The sequence below is a fragment of the Pezoporus occidentalis genome, unplaced genomic scaffold (genome assembly GCF_034315485.1).
Source record: "Pezoporus occidentalis ecotype Australia unplaced genomic scaffold, CSIRO_AGI_Poc_V1 ctg114, whole genome shotgun sequence".
Classification (NCBI taxonomy): domain Eukaryota; kingdom Metazoa; phylum Chordata; class Aves; order Psittaciformes; family Psittacidae; genus Pezoporus; species Pezoporus occidentalis.
In genome coordinates this window covers 2350301-2370681 of record NW_026912929.1, presented here as the reverse complement: position 1 = coordinate 2370681, position 20381 = coordinate 2350301, and the positions used below count along the sequence as shown (strand labels likewise).

At 42.9% G+C, this 20381-nt stretch overlaps 2 protein-coding genes across 2 annotated transcripts; one reads left to right on the top strand and one right to left on the bottom strand.

Moving 5' to 3' along the window:
• Positions 1-910: 910 nt before the first annotated feature.
• On the bottom strand, positions 911-9842 carry TMEM43 (transmembrane protein 43). The gene is made up of 12 exons (XM_062637177.1): positions 9698-9842; positions 8849-8998; positions 8456-8590; positions 7653-7747; positions 6989-7038; positions 5716-5785; positions 4364-4434; positions 4077-4198; positions 3412-3486; positions 3231-3332; positions 2957-3074; positions 911-2053 (listed from the first exon to the last, which is right to left on the bottom strand). Exons 1-12 carry the CDS (start codon positions 9707-9709, stop codon positions 1851-1853), a joined length of 1203 nt encoding a protein of 400 aa, XP_062493161.1. The 5' UTR covers positions 9710-9842; the 3' UTR covers positions 911-1850.
• A 71-nt stretch (positions 9843-9913) lies between these two features.
• On the top strand, positions 9914-18015 carry CHCHD4 (coiled-coil-helix-coiled-coil-helix domain containing 4). Its single transcript, XM_062637206.1, has 3 exons — positions 9914-10154; positions 12021-12119; positions 17532-18015. The coding sequence occupies exons 1-3, from the start codon at positions 10133-10135 to the stop codon at positions 17825-17827; spliced, it is 417 nt and encodes a 138-aa protein (XP_062493190.1). The 5' UTR covers positions 9914-10132; the 3' UTR covers positions 17828-18015.
• The last annotated feature ends 2366 nt before the right edge of the window (positions 18016-20381 follow it).

Genomic DNA, 20381 nt, shown 5'->3' with positions numbered 1-20381 from the left:
TGCATCTTCCTTTGCTTTCAGATATAGAAGGGAGAAGCCCTCTCCTCAGTTCAAACTTAAGTTTCAGTATGTCTTAATACATGCATGTATGCAAATATATATATACATGTATACAGATGTATACATATATATACACATATATTCAAATTACTTCAGCTATCAAGACCACGTGGGTACATTCTGAGGCAAAACCTGTAAAAGTGGCCAAGTGTCATTAGCAGAAACAAAACTCTACAACCAGAGAGGTTGTGTAACTGTTACCCAGTCCCTCACCATTTAAAAGCTGTTGGGAGGTATGTTACATCTGCACCTGCAGTAGAACTGCTCATCTATCTGTTGTAGTTATACATAAGTTACACTGACACTGTCTCTTCGGAAATAGAGGGGAATAGTCTAGTCATTGCTGGGCACTGGCACAGAGTAAAGGTGGACATGCAAGAAGATGGCTTATGTTCAGAAAAAAAAAGCTTTATTTTTGTACTGTTGTTGTAGAATGAAATAAAACGTGGAAAAAGAGTGTGTGGTCCATGACACCTCCCCTGCAGGCAGCTCATCCTGCAGGGAACAGCTCTTGCCCTGCAAACCATGGGCAGGGACCCCTTCCACTAGAGCAGCTTGCTCCAAGCCCCTGTGTCCAACCTGCCCTTGAACACTGCCAGGGATGGGGCAGCCACAGCTTCTCTGGGCACCCTGTGCCAGCGCCTCAGCACCCTCACAGGGAAGAGCTTCTGCCTAAGAGCTCATCTCAGTCTCCCCTCTGGCAGGTTAAAGCCATTTCCCTCATCCTGTCCCTACAGGCCCTTGGCAAAAGTAAATGAAGACATTATTTTTGCATCGGACACAAGGCGACATCCCTTTAACATGATACAAACACAGAAGTTCAAAATAAGGTTAATTATATGAAATCTAATCAGGCACAACTGTTTTCATGGTTTAATTTCATGGAGTATGTTCATTGCCATTACTGAGTGAAATTCAAGAAAGAAACAATACACACAGCAAAAAACCCCAAATATAAAGAATATACATTCAATTATAAAAGTTACTTTTGTTTCAAGGCAGCAGGCTTGATTTCTGGAGGTTGGTGACCTCAGAGTACCCCTTAAGTAAGTGCAACTGGAAGGTCCATTTTTGATGTAGTTACGCAATGGTGTAAGTCCATTCTTCCATTTTGGAAGCTTAACCAAGACCAACTTGGAGATACATAAAAACCTGAGGGAAATCAATGCTTTAGGCCAAATCTGCGCTGCCTCAGGGCACATGCACCTGACTGCTTGTTATTGCAAGTCACTCTGAAAACCCCCAGTCCAAAAGTGTACGTTTTACATGAGCATCATGTGAAACTTAAGTTGTGGTTCCCCTTTGAACACACACACACACCTCCTAATGCATCAGCCAAAGCAGCGTATGTGACTGTGCAGAGAACAGGCTGCAGAGGTTAGTCACAGGCACATATGTATTTCCTAAGGAGATCTGATCACTCTGATCACCTCCATAGGATGAAGCTGGTGCTTGCTCCATGACACACAAGGTGCCTCACCTGTCACTGAGGACTTGCCAGTGCTCAAATCAGGAGCTAGTGAGCCATAAGAGGTACAATCTGCTGGGTTTGCTGATCAACACAGACACTCCAAAATGCCTTTTTTCCCCTAAAAAGTCAATGTCACTGACTTCTGCAAACACCAGCAGAGTCCCATTTTCATGAGTAACGTGTAGCAAGACCCTGCCCAGAGCTGCCCAAACGCTTCTGGCCTGGGATGTGCTGTGAGTGTGCTGCAGTAACCAGGACAGGAATGCACTGGAGGAGTTTCTTAACAGGGACCCAGCACCCAACCCCGAGCAGCTCCTCCTCACTGCTGCTTCTTTGGTGGGACACGAGATCTTGCCACCACAATGGGCACTACAGAGAGCAGCCCGATGAGCAGAGCCCAGAGGGGCCGGTAGAAGAGCCAACCCACAGAGATGGTCAGGAGCGACAGCGAACTGGCCACGCAGAAGGCAAACGCCTTTAATCCAATGTTAACCAGATCTCTCACAACAGGAAACCAGTCCACTGCAGAAAGAATTAAACCAGGGATAAAGGAGTTGATAAATCATGGTTTAACAGGAAATCATGTTTAGGATTTGCTCACTATTGCAATCAGAAGGCAGACTCCAGTTACTTACTCCAAGAGCACTGGGTAAGGCATTGCAGTAGAGCATCTTCAAGGCATTTGATAACTAAAGCAAGAGCTAAATATAAAAGGTGATAGAATCCTCATCTCCTCAGACAGGAAGCAATCCCAAATTAAGTCAGAAGACATGTCCAATGTTTGAGAGGCAGAGCAGCCTGACAGCCTTGCAGCTGCGGAACAAGTCTAGAGCAACTGATACGTAACACGAAACAAACTGGTTTCTGGCAACAATAATCTTGCAGTAGCATGTCTATGGATAATAGGGGAAAAAAACAGCTCACAGCTATAAAGGAAATGTTAGCTTTGATGTCTGGAGTTTATACAAGTTTGAGGCACCATCTGCTTTTCTGTGTTTTTATTCCAAGATCTTCCTATGTTAGAAAGATAAAAGCTTTCCTTGCTGTTTGTTCACAGTAGTGTAAAATAACCAGACACACAGACATGGTACTGTACAACCACCAAGACCTCTTGGGGGACCACCTGTGTGTGGGTTTAGAGAGTAACTGGATTGCAGCACCTTGGACTTGGAAGAACCAGCCCAACACATGCTCCACCCTGGTTTTGGTGAGCACTGGGCTGGGGGCTCCCAAGACTGGCAATGTTTTAATGTTCACAAAGCAGCCATCCAGTTCTGGGATCCTGTCTCCCTGCAATTGCCTACTGCAGCTTTCAGATCCAATCCAGTCTGAGTCCAGACCAGATTCCTTCTGCCCTCCAAAGTAATTAACTGCACATGTGAGCAATTAATCAAAATCATTTTACCTTTCTGTAAAGCAGCTTACCCAAAGTGTAGAAGATTCGGGTCATGAGGCTAATGCCCACAAACATGGCCAGCCAGCCTGCTCCACGCAGCACCCAGGTTTTCATGGTGTTCCCCTGGTGCTCCCTCTGAAACACTTCCTGAAAGGAAACACCATCACATGCAGCCTCTCCTCCCTCCATTCCTCTCCACATCCTCCTGATTCCAGTGCATTAGGCGCAAATCAGAGCTGGCAGCGCTGCTTCTGTACTACCATCTCCAATCTCAGCCCCTCACTACTCCAGTGTGTGTCTCACCTCCACAGTGAGGTCCCCAGGGTACAGGATCTGCAGGACATCTCCAGACTTGGTATGATATGGCACCAGCTGATCTCCTCGCTGGCGAGCGACCACAGTCACCTGTGAGAAAGGGAGAACATTTACTGGTTACTGAGCTGGGAACAGAGTCTGTGAAATACAGGAACAGCTCAGGACTCACCTTCTCAGCAGAGCCCAAATGGGGGTCATCTCCACTCAGACCTGCATAGAAGAACGAGACACGAAGATCTCCCACCTACAGACAGAACAGTGGAAGTCAAGAGGGATTTCTTTACAAAGGAGAATCACAGGAAAGATACCCCTGCATGGGAACACCCTTTCTGCATCAGTTCCTATTTCAAGCCAGAGGATACCCAGCATGATTTCCAAGCTGCACTTTTTTTCAGGCCTAGGCCATAGCCAAAACAGGGCAGCTCAAATGGTGCTTTGCAACACCCCCTCTGATTTAGCTGCAGAAGCACATTAACATCAGCGAAACCCTTTGTTCATCCCTTGTCATGTTACTTCTTGGCAGAGGAGGGAAGGCAGCACTCATGTCATTGTACTCCATTCAGTACAGCAAGGCAGAGTTAAAACTCACCTCCCAGCACCATCCTGTGTCTTTCCATTTAAAAGCATGGCAGACTCAAGAAAACAGAAGACAAAAGCAGCCTCAGAAGCTTTCTGCAAGCGAAGCACTTGTGCTGAAGGGGACAGTACTAAGGGTGTTATCTCTATGATGGTCTGCACTCTGTTTTCTACGAATTTAAACAGGAATGGGACATGCCCCAGCTTTCTTTTTCACTTAAGAGCAATCACTGCTTTGGTTTATCTTTCCCATCTTACTTCTGGTCGCCTGGGGTTGTCACTGTGGTAAAAGTAATCTCCTCCGCGGGTAACATCAGCATGAGGATCCTCGAGGTGTGACAAGCTCAGCTGCTTGAAGTCATCGATTTTATCCACAAGACCTAAGCAGAATAAGGAACCAAGCTCAGGTCCAGTGTCTAACTTGGAACAGGCAATTTTCTGGCTGGCTTCTTCATTGTCACTTGAAATCATCATCACTGTTGAAAGAACCAAAGTCCACTGCTGATGCAACAGCAGACCCAGAGCCAACACAAAGCAATCCTTACCCTTGGAAAGAACAAAGCTGCCAACTTGGACGTTAGGAGAAACAGCAGTGAAAGACTCCACAGCCATGGCACTGAGGAACAGAGAGAAACCCTGATTAGTCCTGGAGTTATGATCAAGCTCTTCATCTGCAGTATGTAATACACAGCAGATAAAAGGTACTACATCAAACATCAGGAGAAACTCAGAGCTGAATGGCTGTAATGATGTGAAAACAAAATCATCAAGAAACTGTGTCCAGATTTCACAGTGTTGGAGCCATTAAAATAACTTAAGACAAGACATGACTGTCTCACCCTGCAGCCCAACCTTCCAGTCACACTGCGGGATTGCACTAGGAAGCTTCTCTATGGTGCTATAGAGGTTTTGAGCAATGAGGATTTAATCACGTTCCTAGATGAGTTCCTGCAACATTTAACTACGCCCATAAATGCATTTTATTTCTAGCCTGAATTTATTTGGCTTCTCCTGTCAACTGCTAGATCTTACCTGCTAAATCAAGAAACCTACATCACAAACCTTCTCCATATACAGGTACTTCTACATCACAGCCAAGTTAATAACATTCCAGACTCAAGACTCCTTTACTTACAGTCTTCATTCCCACCAGCAGTACTATCGGAATCTCCTTGGCAGGAGACCAGAGATTTTATTTTTACAAATGTCTAAGTTGCATGGAGGGAAGAAAGACACATAGCACACACTTAAAATAGAGTCTCATTCATGCAAGGCATGAACTCTAAAGTTCAGCAGGTCTGCACATACCACACTGTCTCACGAGAGGATCCACCAGTTACACTGAGTCTCCTTGGTCCGTACCAAGCTAGAACTTAGCATTAAAATGGCACATTGTAGTGTAATTACAATGTTAGTTGTAGTGTAACTACAGTGTTTCAGATGAGAGCTATATGAAACAAATTATATATGGGAGATTGCCACAAATAAGCTGATGAGTTCATGCATGCCAGCTTAGAGAAAGCAGGATGAAGTGGCGTGACAAGCTCCTGGGATGCCTCCTGTTCTAACCCTCCACTTGTAATAGAATTAGTGACAGACTGCACTAACAGACAATAAAAGTCAGAAGGAACCCATGCAAGTTCTCCCACATAAAGACCACATAGTCCAGAGATATTGTAATAGTAGCCTGATGTCCAGCCATTGCATAGCTTAATTCTGGTTCCACCAGGCAGCTTTGAACTGCTCCCCAATTTCTCTATCCTTTAGGTCTCCCAACTAGCAAAAGACTAACAGCTTCCATCTACTTCACTGTGTCATGAAGATGGGTCATTTAGCTTTCAACTTTGACCAGATACAAGGACAGAACTGAGAAGGACTGTGCCAGGCAGTAACTTACCTGGGGTTTTTGTGCCCAATTTCTCGATCAAAGTTCCTGCTGTTCACAACTTCCGACTTCCACTCAGTGTCTAAAGAAAATAACATGACAGCTGAGGAACAGGCAGGAAGAATTTACACACAGGTCCTAGTTACTGAAGACACCTCTCAATCAACTTAATCAGTTCCAAGTTATACTTCTAGTATTCACATCAAGGTCTGTATGTGATAGTCTGTACTGATACTTAAATCCATCCTCCCAGCATATTAACAAGGCATGGCAGGACTTGGGGGAAAAAAAGAAAAAGGATTTGAGGGATAAATTTGTAACTCGATTTTCCAAAGCCTGGGAAAGGGTGAGAGTAAATGTGTTTTGCCAACACCCAAATTAGTAATTAAATATTTACTTGACAATAAATTAATATTCCCCAAGGTGAGTCTGTTCTGCCCATGATGCCCACTGCTAAACAACCTCTCTGTCATTATTTCAACCCACAAGCTCCCTCATTCCTCTTCTTCCCAATCTCCTGTTTTTCACAGCTCCTTATGTATGTCCATGCTGCAGGGTCCCATGCTTCACTGGAGCTGGGGTATTTTTATGATCACACCCAGAAACTGCTGCACACCCACGTTACACGTCCATCTGTTTTCAGCAGAGATAAATGAAGCACAGAGACCAAACTCCAGATACTTGATGACTCAGAGGGTTTTTCTGCCACTGGGTAGATCAGAATAATCCTCTCAGTTCTGCTCCTGCCAAAAAAGCTTTTGGCAAAGGCCACAGTACACATCAGAAAGTGCTGGTGGTTTTCATTAGCTGGTATCAACACCTGAACACATTCTCAACAGGCTGTCTTACAGACTGGAGCTGCACTGTTCTTCCCTTCTCTTCTGCTCACACCACATACATGCCCAATGACTCCACTTCTGATGAGTGCTCTCAGGAGTAGCTTTGAACACATTACCACCTCTGCCCATCTCCTGACACTGAGAACCTTACAGGCCCTATCTCTGGAGCACCCTGCTCCTGGATGCTGCTCTGAACCTCAAAGAGTTCCAAGACTTGGATTTTCTGTAGTAGCTGTTTATTAACAGCACACCTCCTTTCACATACAGTTACCTCCAGAAGGGGAGGTCCTGTCATTTGTTTAGGAAACAGAACTTTTGCTTATTTCTTCACATTCCTTTCTTTCCCAACAAGAAAATAGAGGGTTTACAACAGAAGTCAAAATCCACACACATAAAAGTTCAAAGTTACATATAAAAGAAAAGGGACCTTCTGTTGCTAGACTTACTGTATGAATACTTTGTCTCTTTCTTAATCTCACCATTCTCTTCATATTCCCTGGAGAGAAACGGGATGGAATGATTACCAGAACACACACCCCTGCTCAGGGCAGAACACACTTTACAAATGGAACACAGACATCTCACTGGCAATGCAAACTTGTCTTTGCAAGTAAACTAAGTCTCTAAACTATTCTGAAGACACAGATTCTCAATACAAGGACAATACTACACACAAATGCTGAACAGCCACAACCCTTTTACTCCCATGTTGCCAAGTAGGTGCTGACTAGATAGATGGGAACAACCAGTATTAAAGACAGTGAGATAAGCTGACCTAAATTAACAAGTCTTTTACAGAAGCTGCACCAGAAGCATGTTAAAACAGAGAAGTGATTTTTCACACTTTTACATGTCTAACAGGCTTTTTTGTATGATATAAAAGACACGTGGAACATGAATTCTGTGGACTCAGACCTACTTAATAGCTAATTGTCAGAGGAATTATTATTAACAACAGAAATGTTTTCCCTCCTCTGCTTGAAACTATGAACAGAATTCTCCTGCCATAAGGAGCTGGGGTTAATTGAGTGGGGGGAGAGAAAAAAATGCGATGGGATCCTGTTAACACAACAGCTTCATAAATAACTTTTAAAGGTTACTGTCACTTACTTGGAATCTTCATATTCTACCCACTGGTACATTTCTACGTTACGCTTAAGTTTGACAGCCTGGATGGAGAGCCCATAGCTGGGATCAAACAAAGGCTGTGCAAAAAGAAGAGAAAGCACAGGTCAGTATAAATGCTGTGCCTCACAAACTGTACTGTACTATCAAACCCATTTCCATACCTCAGTGTACATAGGACTATGTTACACACAGCTGAATGCAGTGGAACTGTTATGAAAGACAAACAGGACCATCTCTTTTTAGCACTCATAAATCTGAGCTAAAGAACCATCATCAAATATTATTGCCACAGTGAAAAATAAAGTCTGAAATGCTGACGGGATGCAGACTTAAGTGTTTAAATCAGGGAGAAGTTTTATTTTGCTGGAAGCTACTGTGCTGTGTCACCTTCTGCAACACAGGCTGCCCACAGAGAATGTCCTCACTACTGAAAAGACAGAATTTGCAGAGTCTCTGTACTGGAAGAGCCTGAAGACTTCACAGTACCATGAATACACAACAGGTTCCCTATACAAAAGGGAATTCAAATGATCCCCCAAAGGCAGTGGGAAGGTAAACACAGCTTTAGAGGTGGCACACAGCTTTAGAGGTGGCACACAGCTTTAGAGGGAGACCAAGGCTGTAGAGCATCTCCCTGATTCCAGGCCAAGAAGCAACACCAACAACACTTACAGAGAGAAGCTACATATCTTCTCCTGGCTATTAAACATCATTTTAATTGGTAAAGATTTTTCCTTCCCTCCAAGCTTGAAATACTCACATATTCAAGATATTATCTTATTTACCTTAGATGTACTCAGATCACCCACTAAGTGCACCAGTCTCCCTTCATTCTGCTGAGACACACTGTGGATGCTGTCAAGAGGGATCACAAGCGAAAGCCCCTCATCAAGAGATTTGGCTGTCCTCAAAGCTCGGCCCTGCAACCCAGGAAAGCAAAATCAAGCTGTGGAGAACCAACGGCACAGCAGTACTTTGCGACAAAGGCTGGCAGACAAGTGAACTGAAGGCCACAGCAGATGTTTCTATATCCTTCTTCAAGGCATGTCCTTAAAACACACTTGAATGAAGCTGTAACATGACCATTTTAGTAAGCTTGTAAATACAATACCAGTTGAATGGCACCTCAGCTGTGACGTTTTGAAGCTGTGTACAAGCACTGACCGTATGTCACTTACTTCATTGGTAAAAAGAAGGTAGAAAGCCAGAAGAAACGTCACAAGTCCCATCAACATGCCTCCAGAAGTCTCGCTCAGTCTCTCCAGGAACCCTGGTTTGGACTCACTTGTGATTTTAACATGTTCTTTTCTGCTGCCTGTGTCAGAGAACTGGTGGAGACAAACCAAAAATGCAATATTGGTGTGAAAGGGAAGGCATCCTGTTGCAAAATAACCCTTTTAGCTTGGGTAATGGTGCTGTCTTGGACCAAAACCTTCTTAAATGCCTCATCACACTTTTAACGCCAGAAAAGCAGTCACTATCTAAAATTGAAGCCTGATGGAAAAACAACAACTTCTGTTATAGCGGTTCAACATGTTTCTTCAAGCTTCCATCAGTCCCGTCTCCAGGTTCCCTATTTGGCGCCCACACCCTGCATTCGGGCCATGACAACGTGAGTAATAGTCCTAAATTCCAGGGCAGCTAAAACACAGCTATAAATAACAAGTTAACATTTTACCTCACCAGTGGAAAAACGCCTTCATGCTTTAAAATATTTGCTTCCTGGGTAACAAAAAGAGAGAGCTGAAAACACCACTGTTAATGCTGTCCTAGCCAGTGCCACGTTAAAGCATGCAAGCCCGGGGGGGGCTACCTGTATCTACGTTGGCTGTGGGGAACACCTAAGATGCAACTTCAGGTTAGCGCACGTAGACGAGAGAGGAGGCGAGGCTTTTGCTCATCCCAAGGTGCCAAGCGGGATGTGGCAGCGGCCCCTCCGCTGCACAGGGCCCCCGGCCCCCACAGACCACCTCAACGGGCCAGTGCGGGGAACCACCACACACCGGACCGCTCCGAGCAGCACTTACATTCCTCGACATGTTGGACCTCTTGGTCTCGCCGGGTATCACCTCAGAGAAGCCGCAAGAGCCGCGCACCGAGAGCCGCCCGCAACCGCGCCCTCCTTATTCTCACCGCCGAGCCGAGCCGAGCCGCAATGCATGCCGGGACATGTAGTCCCGCCGAGCAGCCGCGGGGCATGCTGGGAGATGTAGTCCAGCGCCACAGCCCGGCCTCCCGAGTAGTTGCTCTCACTCCGCGCCGGCTCTGGGGCCGCGGTCGGCAGGAGGTGCGTCAGCGGCCGCCGGCGGGCAGGGAGGGTGCTTCCGGAGGCGGGAGGTCATAGCGTGGAGCAGCGCGCCGCTGCCCCTTGCTGTGGCGGTCGGTGGTAGCGGAGGGAGCGGTGGAGGCCGGCGGGACGAGTCTGTGTGCGCGCTGCGGGGAAGGTACCGCCCGGCTCCGCCATGTCCTACTGCAGGCAAGAAGGTGCGCCCGGGTGTCCTCCCAATGTCACACTGCCGGGACGGGACAGGCCGGGCGGGCTCACCCTCAGGCGGCCCGGGGGAAGACGGGCACGATGCGGTTTCACCTCAGCCCTCGAAGGGAAGGCACAGCCTGAGGGAGGAGAAGGCGCGAAAGCGGCAGTGTGTGGCGGAGGGGGAGCCGCCTCGCCTGCCCCGTCCGACCTTTCTCCTCAGGGCCGGCGGGAAGCCGCGGCGGGTTGCCCGTGAGGCGGGAGCGCTGAGGGTCACCGCTGCCCCGCGGGCCGGCCCGTGTCCCGGTTGCGGTTCCTCACACCGGCCCTGCGGAGAAGGTGCGGCCCGGCAGCGGGTGTTGAAACATCCCCGGCGAGTGGCCGGAGCTGGGTGCGGTGCGCCTCTGGGCTTCGGTTTTAGCTCGGCAGCTTTGCGGTGCGGTGACTCCGTGTCCCGGAGCACCCTCCCCTAGGGCTGGGTTTCCGTCAGCTGGAGCGGCCAAAGGTGGTTTTTTACCTCTTCAGGGAGAGCGCGGTAGATGGACAGGATGGGCAGAATGCGAGCGTTGTGTTTCTGTATTGTACAAGGTATCGTACTGCATAGGTGGTGGTAGTTAAGAGGCTTGACCACTTCATAACCTGTGGGATGCTCACCCCCCGTTAAGCAATGTAAAGTGACTGAATGTGAAGTTTAAATCTATAAAAAAACCTTTCTATACTCCTAAAGGCCGTTTTTTCATTTATGAACTTTGATATGTCGAATGCCATTATAGACTGTGGTGAGGAAGTTGTAACCTATGGGCCCGTTTGCTTTGTTGTTAACTTGCTTATTTTAACATCTTGGATCTTTACAAGGTCTGTAAGTTGTCTACAAAGCTCAGTGAAAGGGTTTAGAGTTTGTATATTTCTAGTTCCTTCTACATAAGAAATGCCTGAATATTTTACATTAACTGTACAATGCAGAACTGACAGGAAACTGCTCTGTTAAAAGAGGTTTAGATTTGTCTGCTTCTCTGACATATTTAAACGGGAAGTTACTGAACATCAGCTGGTTGAGGTTGCATTGAGGGGCAAAAAAGACTCTAGTTTCTAACATGCCAAGTCATTGTTGTGGCTTTATGAACTTGGAGAACAGAAAGAAGTTCTTGGGGAACTTGCCATTTACTTTCCACTCCATGAATACTGGGTTATGCGTTCAGAAGAGTTTCATCTGGCTGTTCTTTTCTGCTTGTATCTGCCTCAGAGTGCTTGTAGTTGTTAGAGAGCTCTACTCAGGTTTCCAGCCAAGCCTCCCACCCTGCACACTGCAGAGCTTTGTTAAATCAAGAGTGGCACAGAAGTAGGAAGGTGCTGTCTTGGGTTTCTGTCCTTTGTAATGTTCACAGCACCTTTCACTATAGTTGATTCCACACCGTTATGATGCTTTTCAGTACTATAAGTCAGATATTTCCTGTAAAATATTACACCAGTATTTAATGTAGAGCACTGTTATCAATACGTATCCTATGGAACACTTTAGTGTAGTTTTCCTTTTCTTTTTCCTTTCCCCTTCATCTGGGTTAGTGCTGGTAATGGAGTAGTTTGAGTTTGTTTTGAAATAGCTTTTTAGCTTCACAGTTCAATGAACTGCGCTGTGATCTGCAGCCATTACAGTGTGTTGCTGTGAAAGCTGGAGCTTTAGAAGAGTAGAATGTCAGCTGTGTATGAACCAACAGCTGTTCTAATTGAAGGTGAAAAGTACAACAGGATCAATTCACTGTTAATGTTAATGCATCACGCTGAGTATCTCATTACCTTGTGGTGTTCAGCAGCTTTGTAAATGACTCCTCCCGCATCATCTTTCCCTGAACTCTTACCTGTTGTCTCCCGTATGGCAGGAAAAGACAGAATCATATTTGCTACCAAGGAGGACCATGAGACACCGAGCAGTGCTGAGCTGGTTGCAGATGACCCAGATGACCCTTATGAAGAACAAGGTCAGTAGTAAGCAGAAGCATGGAAGTAAGAAGTGATACATCACATATATACTACCAGTCTTAACGAAAGAAAGCCAACCTTGTAGGAAGCAGGAACAAATCATTCATTTTTAAAAACAGAGGGCGGCTGGTTATTCAATAGATAAACACCCAAGCTGTTAGCAGTTTTAACTTCCAAATTAACATCACAAATGACATGTTTTACTTATGGTGGTGTGTTTTTCCCTAACTTTTAATAATCTTTCAAAGTAGTCTGTTCAAATGTGTCAATGAATGCCTGATAGTTTTGGTTACTAGCCAGAGGTACCCAGAAAAACACTTTTCCTTCCCTTCTTTTATTAGTGAAGTTACAGCTTAACCAGTGAAAATGATGGTTGTGTTTTTCACTTTCTAAATGAGGAAATACAGCTTTTAGAGGTACTGAAGTAAGTTGCATACCACTGTCATTGATGTGAGTTGCTCACCTGCCTGTGTGCAGCTGGAATTGCCTGATTTGGTGATCTGTCAATATCCAATTTAATATAAGTTATAGCTGAAATTAGAGCTGACTAATCCTGTACTATACTAGTAGCAATGTAATCAATAATTTGTAGTAATATCTTTCAATGGCACATGACAGGTAAGTTCAAATTACTCTGTTTTTAACTGTAGCCATCTTGAAAAGCTGCAAGTTAAAGTTTTCAGTGAAGATTGCAGTTCTGTGAAGTAAATCTAACTGGCTATTGGAGATTTAGGAGAGAGGAATGTTTCTGAGGTCAAGACTTGTAACGTTCTGATTGCACAGAACATTTTTGGTTGTTTCTAATGGATAAACGAAATAATCTTCCTATCATGATGATTAAATAAACTTTGCCCCAGGTTAATAAATTGTCACAAACATCTGTGAATTGGGTTATTTTCTAGATGCCGTTATTGCTTAGAGGTCTTTAGCCTCTTTACTTTGTGTGAAGACCTTTAGAGGGCAGTGTTCAAGCACAGTTCAGCAGCTGGCGCACACAAGATCATTTTGTTAGTAGTTTAATTTGAACCATATCCTCCTATGTCATTAAAATAACTTTTTTTCATACATAGGTTTGTGTTGAAATGATTTTGCATTTAGCTGCCTCTCTTGGCTACATTGCAACTGTATGTAGTCAGTAAGTGACTTCTTTTTATGATGATATATAAAAGTTTTGCTTGTCAGCAGTGATGAGTCCATTCAGTTTTATAGTGATCCAGATGAGAACAATGAGAGAATTTCGGAAAGGTCTTTCAAAACTGCAGTTTAGTATCTATCAGGAATTTTTCTACTGTGTATTGTCAGGTAGATTCTTTGACTGGCAAAGACCCAACACCCAAACTGCCTCTTTGGTGGAAACAGTTTATACTTTGGGATTTGTCCTTATTTTCCCCATGGGAATGGGTCTTCATCGCCTAAGGATTTCAAATGGAGACTTCTACAGGCAATAAAATCTGTGTGGCACTTACATCTGTTACTGCCTTGACCAGGGTGGAAGGTGAAACAGACAAGTCATTTGTACAAAGTAGTTCACCCTTAGGTAGAAAGCAGTGTCTAAGGAGAGCTCACTTTTAAGAGCATTTTTCCTAGCAGTTTGCTACATGGAAGAGTTAGCTGCTGATGCAGGCAAATGTAAAATCCATTACTGGACTGTTGAGTGAAGAGTTAACAGCCTCTAATGATCAGATGGTGGAATTAAATTCCCCCTGTTCCTTTTCTGCGGCCTGTGGCTTTCTGTTTCCTTTGGAAAAACTGGAGACTGTTTGCAAATAAAGGAAAGGAAGATGCTTTTTCTGAATATCACATCTGGAGAGCAAACCCTTGGATACTTTACCATTCACTGTGCTGTTAAGTCACCTTTTGTGGTGTACAGCTAAACAAAGTAGCTTCCTGTTTAGTGAAGTAAATTCATGTATGCAGTCTGTATTGTGGTTGTTTAAAGTTCACTTGTCTTCTCCCTTATAATCATTCATGGTCTTTGGCTGTAATTATTCTGTTAGTAGAAGGTATCTCTCTAGCAACAGCATGTGAATGGATATTAGTCCTATAACTAAGCGTCTATTTTTGACACTGCCTTCTAAGAGGAAAGGGAAGGGTGCCCATCTCAGGTTCACCTACTATAAAGGCTTGGAATGTGAACATAGAAAACTGTTCTCTTGCTACCTCTAAAGGGGGGATTGTCTTCCTTCTGTCTCACACCCCACCCCTTTGCTCCAAATTATTTTCTTTGTACATATACCTTAAGTATATAGTCTTGTGCCATGTATTTTGTTAAGAAACTAGTCTTAAGTTAAAAGAGCCACTTCCTCCTCTTTTAAATGTCATATTAATTGATTCCTCTTATGTGTATTTTGCTGGATGTGTAAACCATGGTGAAGAGGGGAGGTGGTGGGGGTTTTCCTAGCAATCTTGTGTTTACTGCATGTTAGATCACTTGCTTCCTAAATTATGAAGCAGGGAAGAAAACAGAAAGCCAGAAGCTAGTTATGTCAGGGACACCTTGCAGTGACAATGTGTGTCTGTATGATTTAAAATGAGAAGCTCTGTAGAAGCTGGCAGGTTTTTGGTTTTGTTTTTTCTCCTTAGCATTTGGTGAGTTACTGCCATGTTTTAAGGATTATCTGAAAACTTCTTATTCGAATGGTCTCAGGCTACAGTGCATCAGATCAAATCAGAAACAATTGACATATCACAGAGTGTTGCATTTAGTGGGTGTGAAATTTGTGGGCAGGAAGGACATATGGGCAAAACGCTTTGGAATACATTGAGGTGCAGAAGTTCATGTGATTTTTATCCAAAAACAAATGGGAAGGGCTCTGCTTCCCGTATTAAAAAATAAATATTGCTTTATTTGCACATAAAGCAATGTGCAGGCTTTTCTGATTTAACTTCTGCTTTGATTAGAAGAGTTGGTTTACAGTCTTCAACTTCTGTGGCCTAATTAACTCTGACTCTTTTCATCTTTTCTGCTGTGCTATACACAGACCAGTCATATCTGAGGAAGAACAGTTTTATTGTATAGATGTTTTATATCTACATTAATAGATACCTATAGATGTTTTTTTATATTTATTCTATAGTATTTTTTTATAATACAACTAAAACTTTTATGTGAGGTTTTGAGTTTTTTATAGGGACCTTCTTCATACTTAAGATAAATGCATAGTTTGGATTTTTTGGCTAGTTTTCATTTTGCTTCAGGCATTAATAGATAAGTCTTTGAGCAGTCTACTTTAGTTAGCAGATGACTTGGGAAAACTTCTGCTCTGTTTCCTTTGGAAGAAAATAAACTTGTGTAGTATTTTTATTTTTTTTTTTTTATTTCTATCAGCTAGGACATTGATAGAACAAAACAAGTTTTGAGATTTTGGTAGGCAAAATCGTAATGGCTTATATTAAGCCAAAAACATCAAAAGAAGTGAAGCCACATGGAATGGGAATGCCGACAAAGTTAGCATTCCATATTGCAGTGTGTCTCGGAGTTCATTGTATGTGCCTCTTAACAGCTGTGGCTGATGGAAACAAGAATTCATTTGCAGTAATTTGAAATAGCATTTTCACTGTAAAGCTTGTTTCTGGTCTCTTGTGCTGCACATGGAAAAGTTTAAATGTTAAAGAGCTCTAGTTTTCATTGAGATCTTTGCTCCCATCAGTTAAATAACTTATTTTATTAGTCTTCCATGAAGAAGGAAGTCGTGAGCCTTTTGCATGGGAAGTAATTTTTATTATTAGACACATGATAGGAGAGTTGGCTAAAAGTGCTTGTGGAATTGCATTATAAACACAGGTTGTTGCTGTCCTCTCCCTTCTCTGTGTTTCCACACTTGTTCCTGGCATCTTATTTTGCAGACAGTTTTGAAACCGTTTCCCCAAAGGACTGATGAAGCAAAGCCCTAATTCTTTTAAGAAAGAACCTGATGAATGGTCAGATGTACAGGATTCTTTATGACTGATGATGTCCCTTTCAATCCTGCTTCCTGTGTGTCTGTCATCTTACATTGTGCATCTTTGGCAGATAAACTTGTTATTGGGATGTTTGTCACAAAACAGGGAAGAGACTTTCTCAGAACAACAGTGGGATTTCATTACAGCAAGTACAAACACAAGTGTTGACATAAATGCAGCTGTTTCTGCCTTCATCTGTGATACTAACAGATCCCAGGAGCTAAGAGAGATGAAGTGTGATGTCCGCAATTGATGCTAATGCAAGTCTTCATCTGCTGTGATGTGAACAGGGGTTTTGCCATTGAAGTGTGCTTGCTGCTGTATTTACCAATGAGGAAATGCTTGTCTTACTCATCTGTGGTTTTGTTTTGTTTTTTTTTTAAAGCATGTTTTGTAAAACTGATGCTATTTCTGTGCTCAAATAGGTGCAAATCAATGTCATGTGATATACAGGAATGTATTGTTTATGGCATAACTCTTACATTGTTGTTAATTCACAAGCTTAGAAGGCAGTTCTGGTTCCAAAAGTAACAATATATTTGAAGAAAATTATTTTACATGTAACTCCATTGCTGTGGTGTCTTCAGGAGCATCTCACAACTCCTCATGTATTTTTTTTTTCTTTCTGAAGTATTAGAAAAATGGCTGTTTAAAATGACAGAAGTTAAAATGCATGAGGAGGAATATAGGAATCAAGTTTACCAAGCAAGCTGTATTTCTTAAACATTGGATGACCAACATCTTTCTGCTTTATGTCATCCTTTATGTCAGGATGGCATAAAGGAATCTGGCACCAGCCATCCATCTCCCTCTCCTCAGTAGTCCTGCTTTTCCTTCAGGCCACTGAAGATGCCGGATACACTGTACTAGGGACATCTGTGTACAGTGTTTTTTACAGATCTATCTTGCCAAATAAAGCATGATCTATCAAAAAATGGCAGTGTTACTGTAGTTGACTAAATCATGCTATGGAGGCTGTTACTTTCAGTATTGAAAAGGAGACTGATCAACACTGAAGCTGTGGGTTAGTATTCTAGAGTTCATTTAAAACAAGAAAACCACATCCTTGATTTAAAAGAATTCTACTCTTAATACTGGAATTAATTTCATATAACTTGTATGACATGATTTTAAGGCTTGCTTGTTCCCCTGGCAGAGTCTGGCAAGTGGATTGTCTTGACTTCAATCTGTTTTGAAGTTTACTTAGAATATTCTCAGTGATTGTAGTCCAGGGAGAAAGACTGAACTCAGGCATGGATATAGAACTGACCTCACTGGTGCCCAGTAAAGGATCATGCAGATGAGAGGTAGAAAGCCTGGCCAGGAAGTGGAAGGTGTTTAGCACCTTTGAAGCTACAGAACTAATAGGGCATTGTGAGTACTTCCACTTACACCTGTATTTTAGCAGCTTTCACTGAATGAAGTCCGTTTTTGGAAGGAGCTTTAACTTCTCTCTCTTGTTTGTTCAGGATTGATACTGCCCAATGGAGATATCAATTGGAATTGCCCGTGTCTGGGTGGAATGGCTAGTGGTCCCTGTGGGGAACAGTTCAAGTCAGCCTTCTCTTGTTTCCACTACAGCACAGAAGAAATAAAGGGATCAGACTGTGTGGACCAATTCCGTGCCATGCAGGAATGCATGCAAAAATACCCAGATCTTTACCCTCAAGAGGATGAAACTGAGGAGAAGGAGAAGTCAAGCAAAGATTTGGAAGCTGCTTCTATGGAGGCTGCTGCTGCCAAAGAGGAGAAGGGATCTAGCTAATGAAGATGCAAGGAGGCTGTTGTCTCCGTTTCTCGTTTTCAGAGACATGGACTTTTGCAGTATGTCTGTCTTCTGAGTCGCCAAGAAATGTCTCACCATTGTCTTAGACACTGTATCATAGTAAATAATTTATTGCTGAAGGAGAAATCTCAGTGGTACAGTCTTGCAAATAAATACTGCAAAAACAAGTATGTGTGTGTACTGTGTAACTTACTATCACACAGTTAATACCTTAACACCTTCTTTAACCCTCAAGTTTTCCTTGAGTTTTGACTTGAATAATGTCTAAATATATCGCTTTCAACTGAAATTCCATTAGCACACCAGGTCTGTTTTCATTTCAGTATGTCTTGATCCATAGCTGCTCTTTTTAATGTTCTCTATTAATACGAGCGTCATTAAAGGATTGATTTTTTTTTTTTTTTTTTTTTTCCTTAAAGAGTTTTGGGTTTTGCCAGAATGATACAGAAAATTGAAAACTGCCTAAATCCAGTTTGTAAAATAACTTCAAATGGTTTTAGTAGACTTTGATTGCATTTTCCTACTGGCATCAGGTAAGGATGCCAGAACAAGGATGTTGAAATGCATCTCTCCTTTAATTTCATTTCCTAATTGTGATGGGTTTTACATATTTAACAATGGTGTGTTGAGCAACCATTGCTAAAGATGGATGGAAAGATGTTGATCACTGGCTTTATTTTCGCTCTGAAAGCACAGGTTGTTGGGTTCCTGTAGTTAGCATCTGCTCCTTTGGTGTATAGATAAGCTCTTGTAAAATATGATGAGAATACAATGAAAAGGTTACCTGGTGTAATGATTTCAAAACAGATACTGTGACTGAAGTGCATATTAAAAAGCAAATACTTTTTACCTTCACTGAAAGCTCCTGTGTCTTTGTAATGTGTTTCTTTAACACTGCTTGGGTTTGAAATAACTCTTCTGCATTGTAAGCAGGCTTTGAATCAGTTTGTGGGTTGTGAAACACAGTTGCTTCAGCTTGTCAGGTTTTCATTCTTGTTCCATTCTTTTCTCCCCAGCCTGGGTCAGGAAGGCATGAAAAATACAATTTTCAGGACCTGTAGACTGCATCATGAACCAGCACTACAGAGGGCCTGAAAAGCAATTAAAATACTTGAAAATTACTTTAAAGGTGTAAATAACTGAATGATAATTCGCTATAGTTTAATACTTGTGGGTAAGGGAATGCTACCTTGTTCTTTCCTAATGTAGGCTGTGAGAATTGTATTACAGAACAAATCAGCTTCACTAACTTCACTGCATGCTGGCTGGTTGGTTTGGTTGGTTTTTTTCTCTTTCATGTGCTGCTTAACTTAACCAAAGCATAGAGTTGTAATGACAGTAATGCAGGCCAATAAGTCTAGTAATGTTTGAACACTTGCCTGTCTCTGGGCAGCAGTCTTGGGTGCTCAGCAACATTGCTTCCATATAATATTTTGGTATCTTGCTTGCACAAGTTATTTCAGTGTTAGTGATGGTGTTTCTGAATATTTGAGGGGAATTCCTGTTACAGTGTGTTTGAGCTGTTCATATCTCAGTGCGGCTGCTGGAGCCTCAAAAAAACCTGTAGGAAATTAAGTGGCTGACAGCTACTCAGATCCAAGTACATGGAGAACAGGTACTCTCAGCACCTCTATGCTTTTAAGAGAGAAAAGTGTGACACAGCTTCTCAGTGTGACTCTTTCAGGTGTTGGAAGGCAAATGCCAAGTTAACCTGAGTAAATGAGCACAAAAGTAGCAGAGATAAGAGATAAACCTTGGCACTCAGGCAATTGGACCATGAAAACAGAATCTTAGGCAATCAGATAAACACTGGGCACCAAATAAAAACACATCACTTGCACCCAAGCTTTTGGCTGTTCAAATGGAAATGGTGTTTGTGAAGGGATGCTCTGTTCTAAGAACTGTCTGCCTCCTACTTTTTCCTGCTGTGCTTTTCTTTCCCACGTTGCCTCTTATGCTCTGCAGCTTTGGGATTTAGCCTCTATTTCTAGCATCTGTAGGAAACAAAATGCAAGAATCCTGGTCCCCAGTAGCTCAGAACCTGACCCTAATACTGCCAGAGAGAACCTGGTGCATATAATGTAACATATTTGAAGGTGTGTTTAGGATGGAGTTGCTTCTTTCTGATTCTGCTGAAGGTCACCTGTTGGGTAAATAGGGAATATGTGTAAGGGCTTTACCTCAGAAATTGCAAACCAGTAAGTACCGTGTTTGAGGTGTTAGAAAGGAAGTCCCCACCATTAAAATCTTTAAATAGTAATGTAGATGTGCTTGACATGGAATTAGGGCTTGTTGAGGGAAGAGTCCAGTCCCTTATGTTTTCTGATTTAGTGCTTACAGTGCACTTCCTGCCATGGAATTTGTATTTTGCTGCATTAAAGTCAAATGCAGTCGGACTTCCTTCTGGAGTTGAAGTTCATGACAACCATGTAGTATAGCTTGCGCTTCAGTAGAAGCATAGGAATTAGAATGTAGCTCAACAGTAAAAAGAGGTGGGTTTAGTTGAATTTGTCCTACAGACTTTCATCATTGC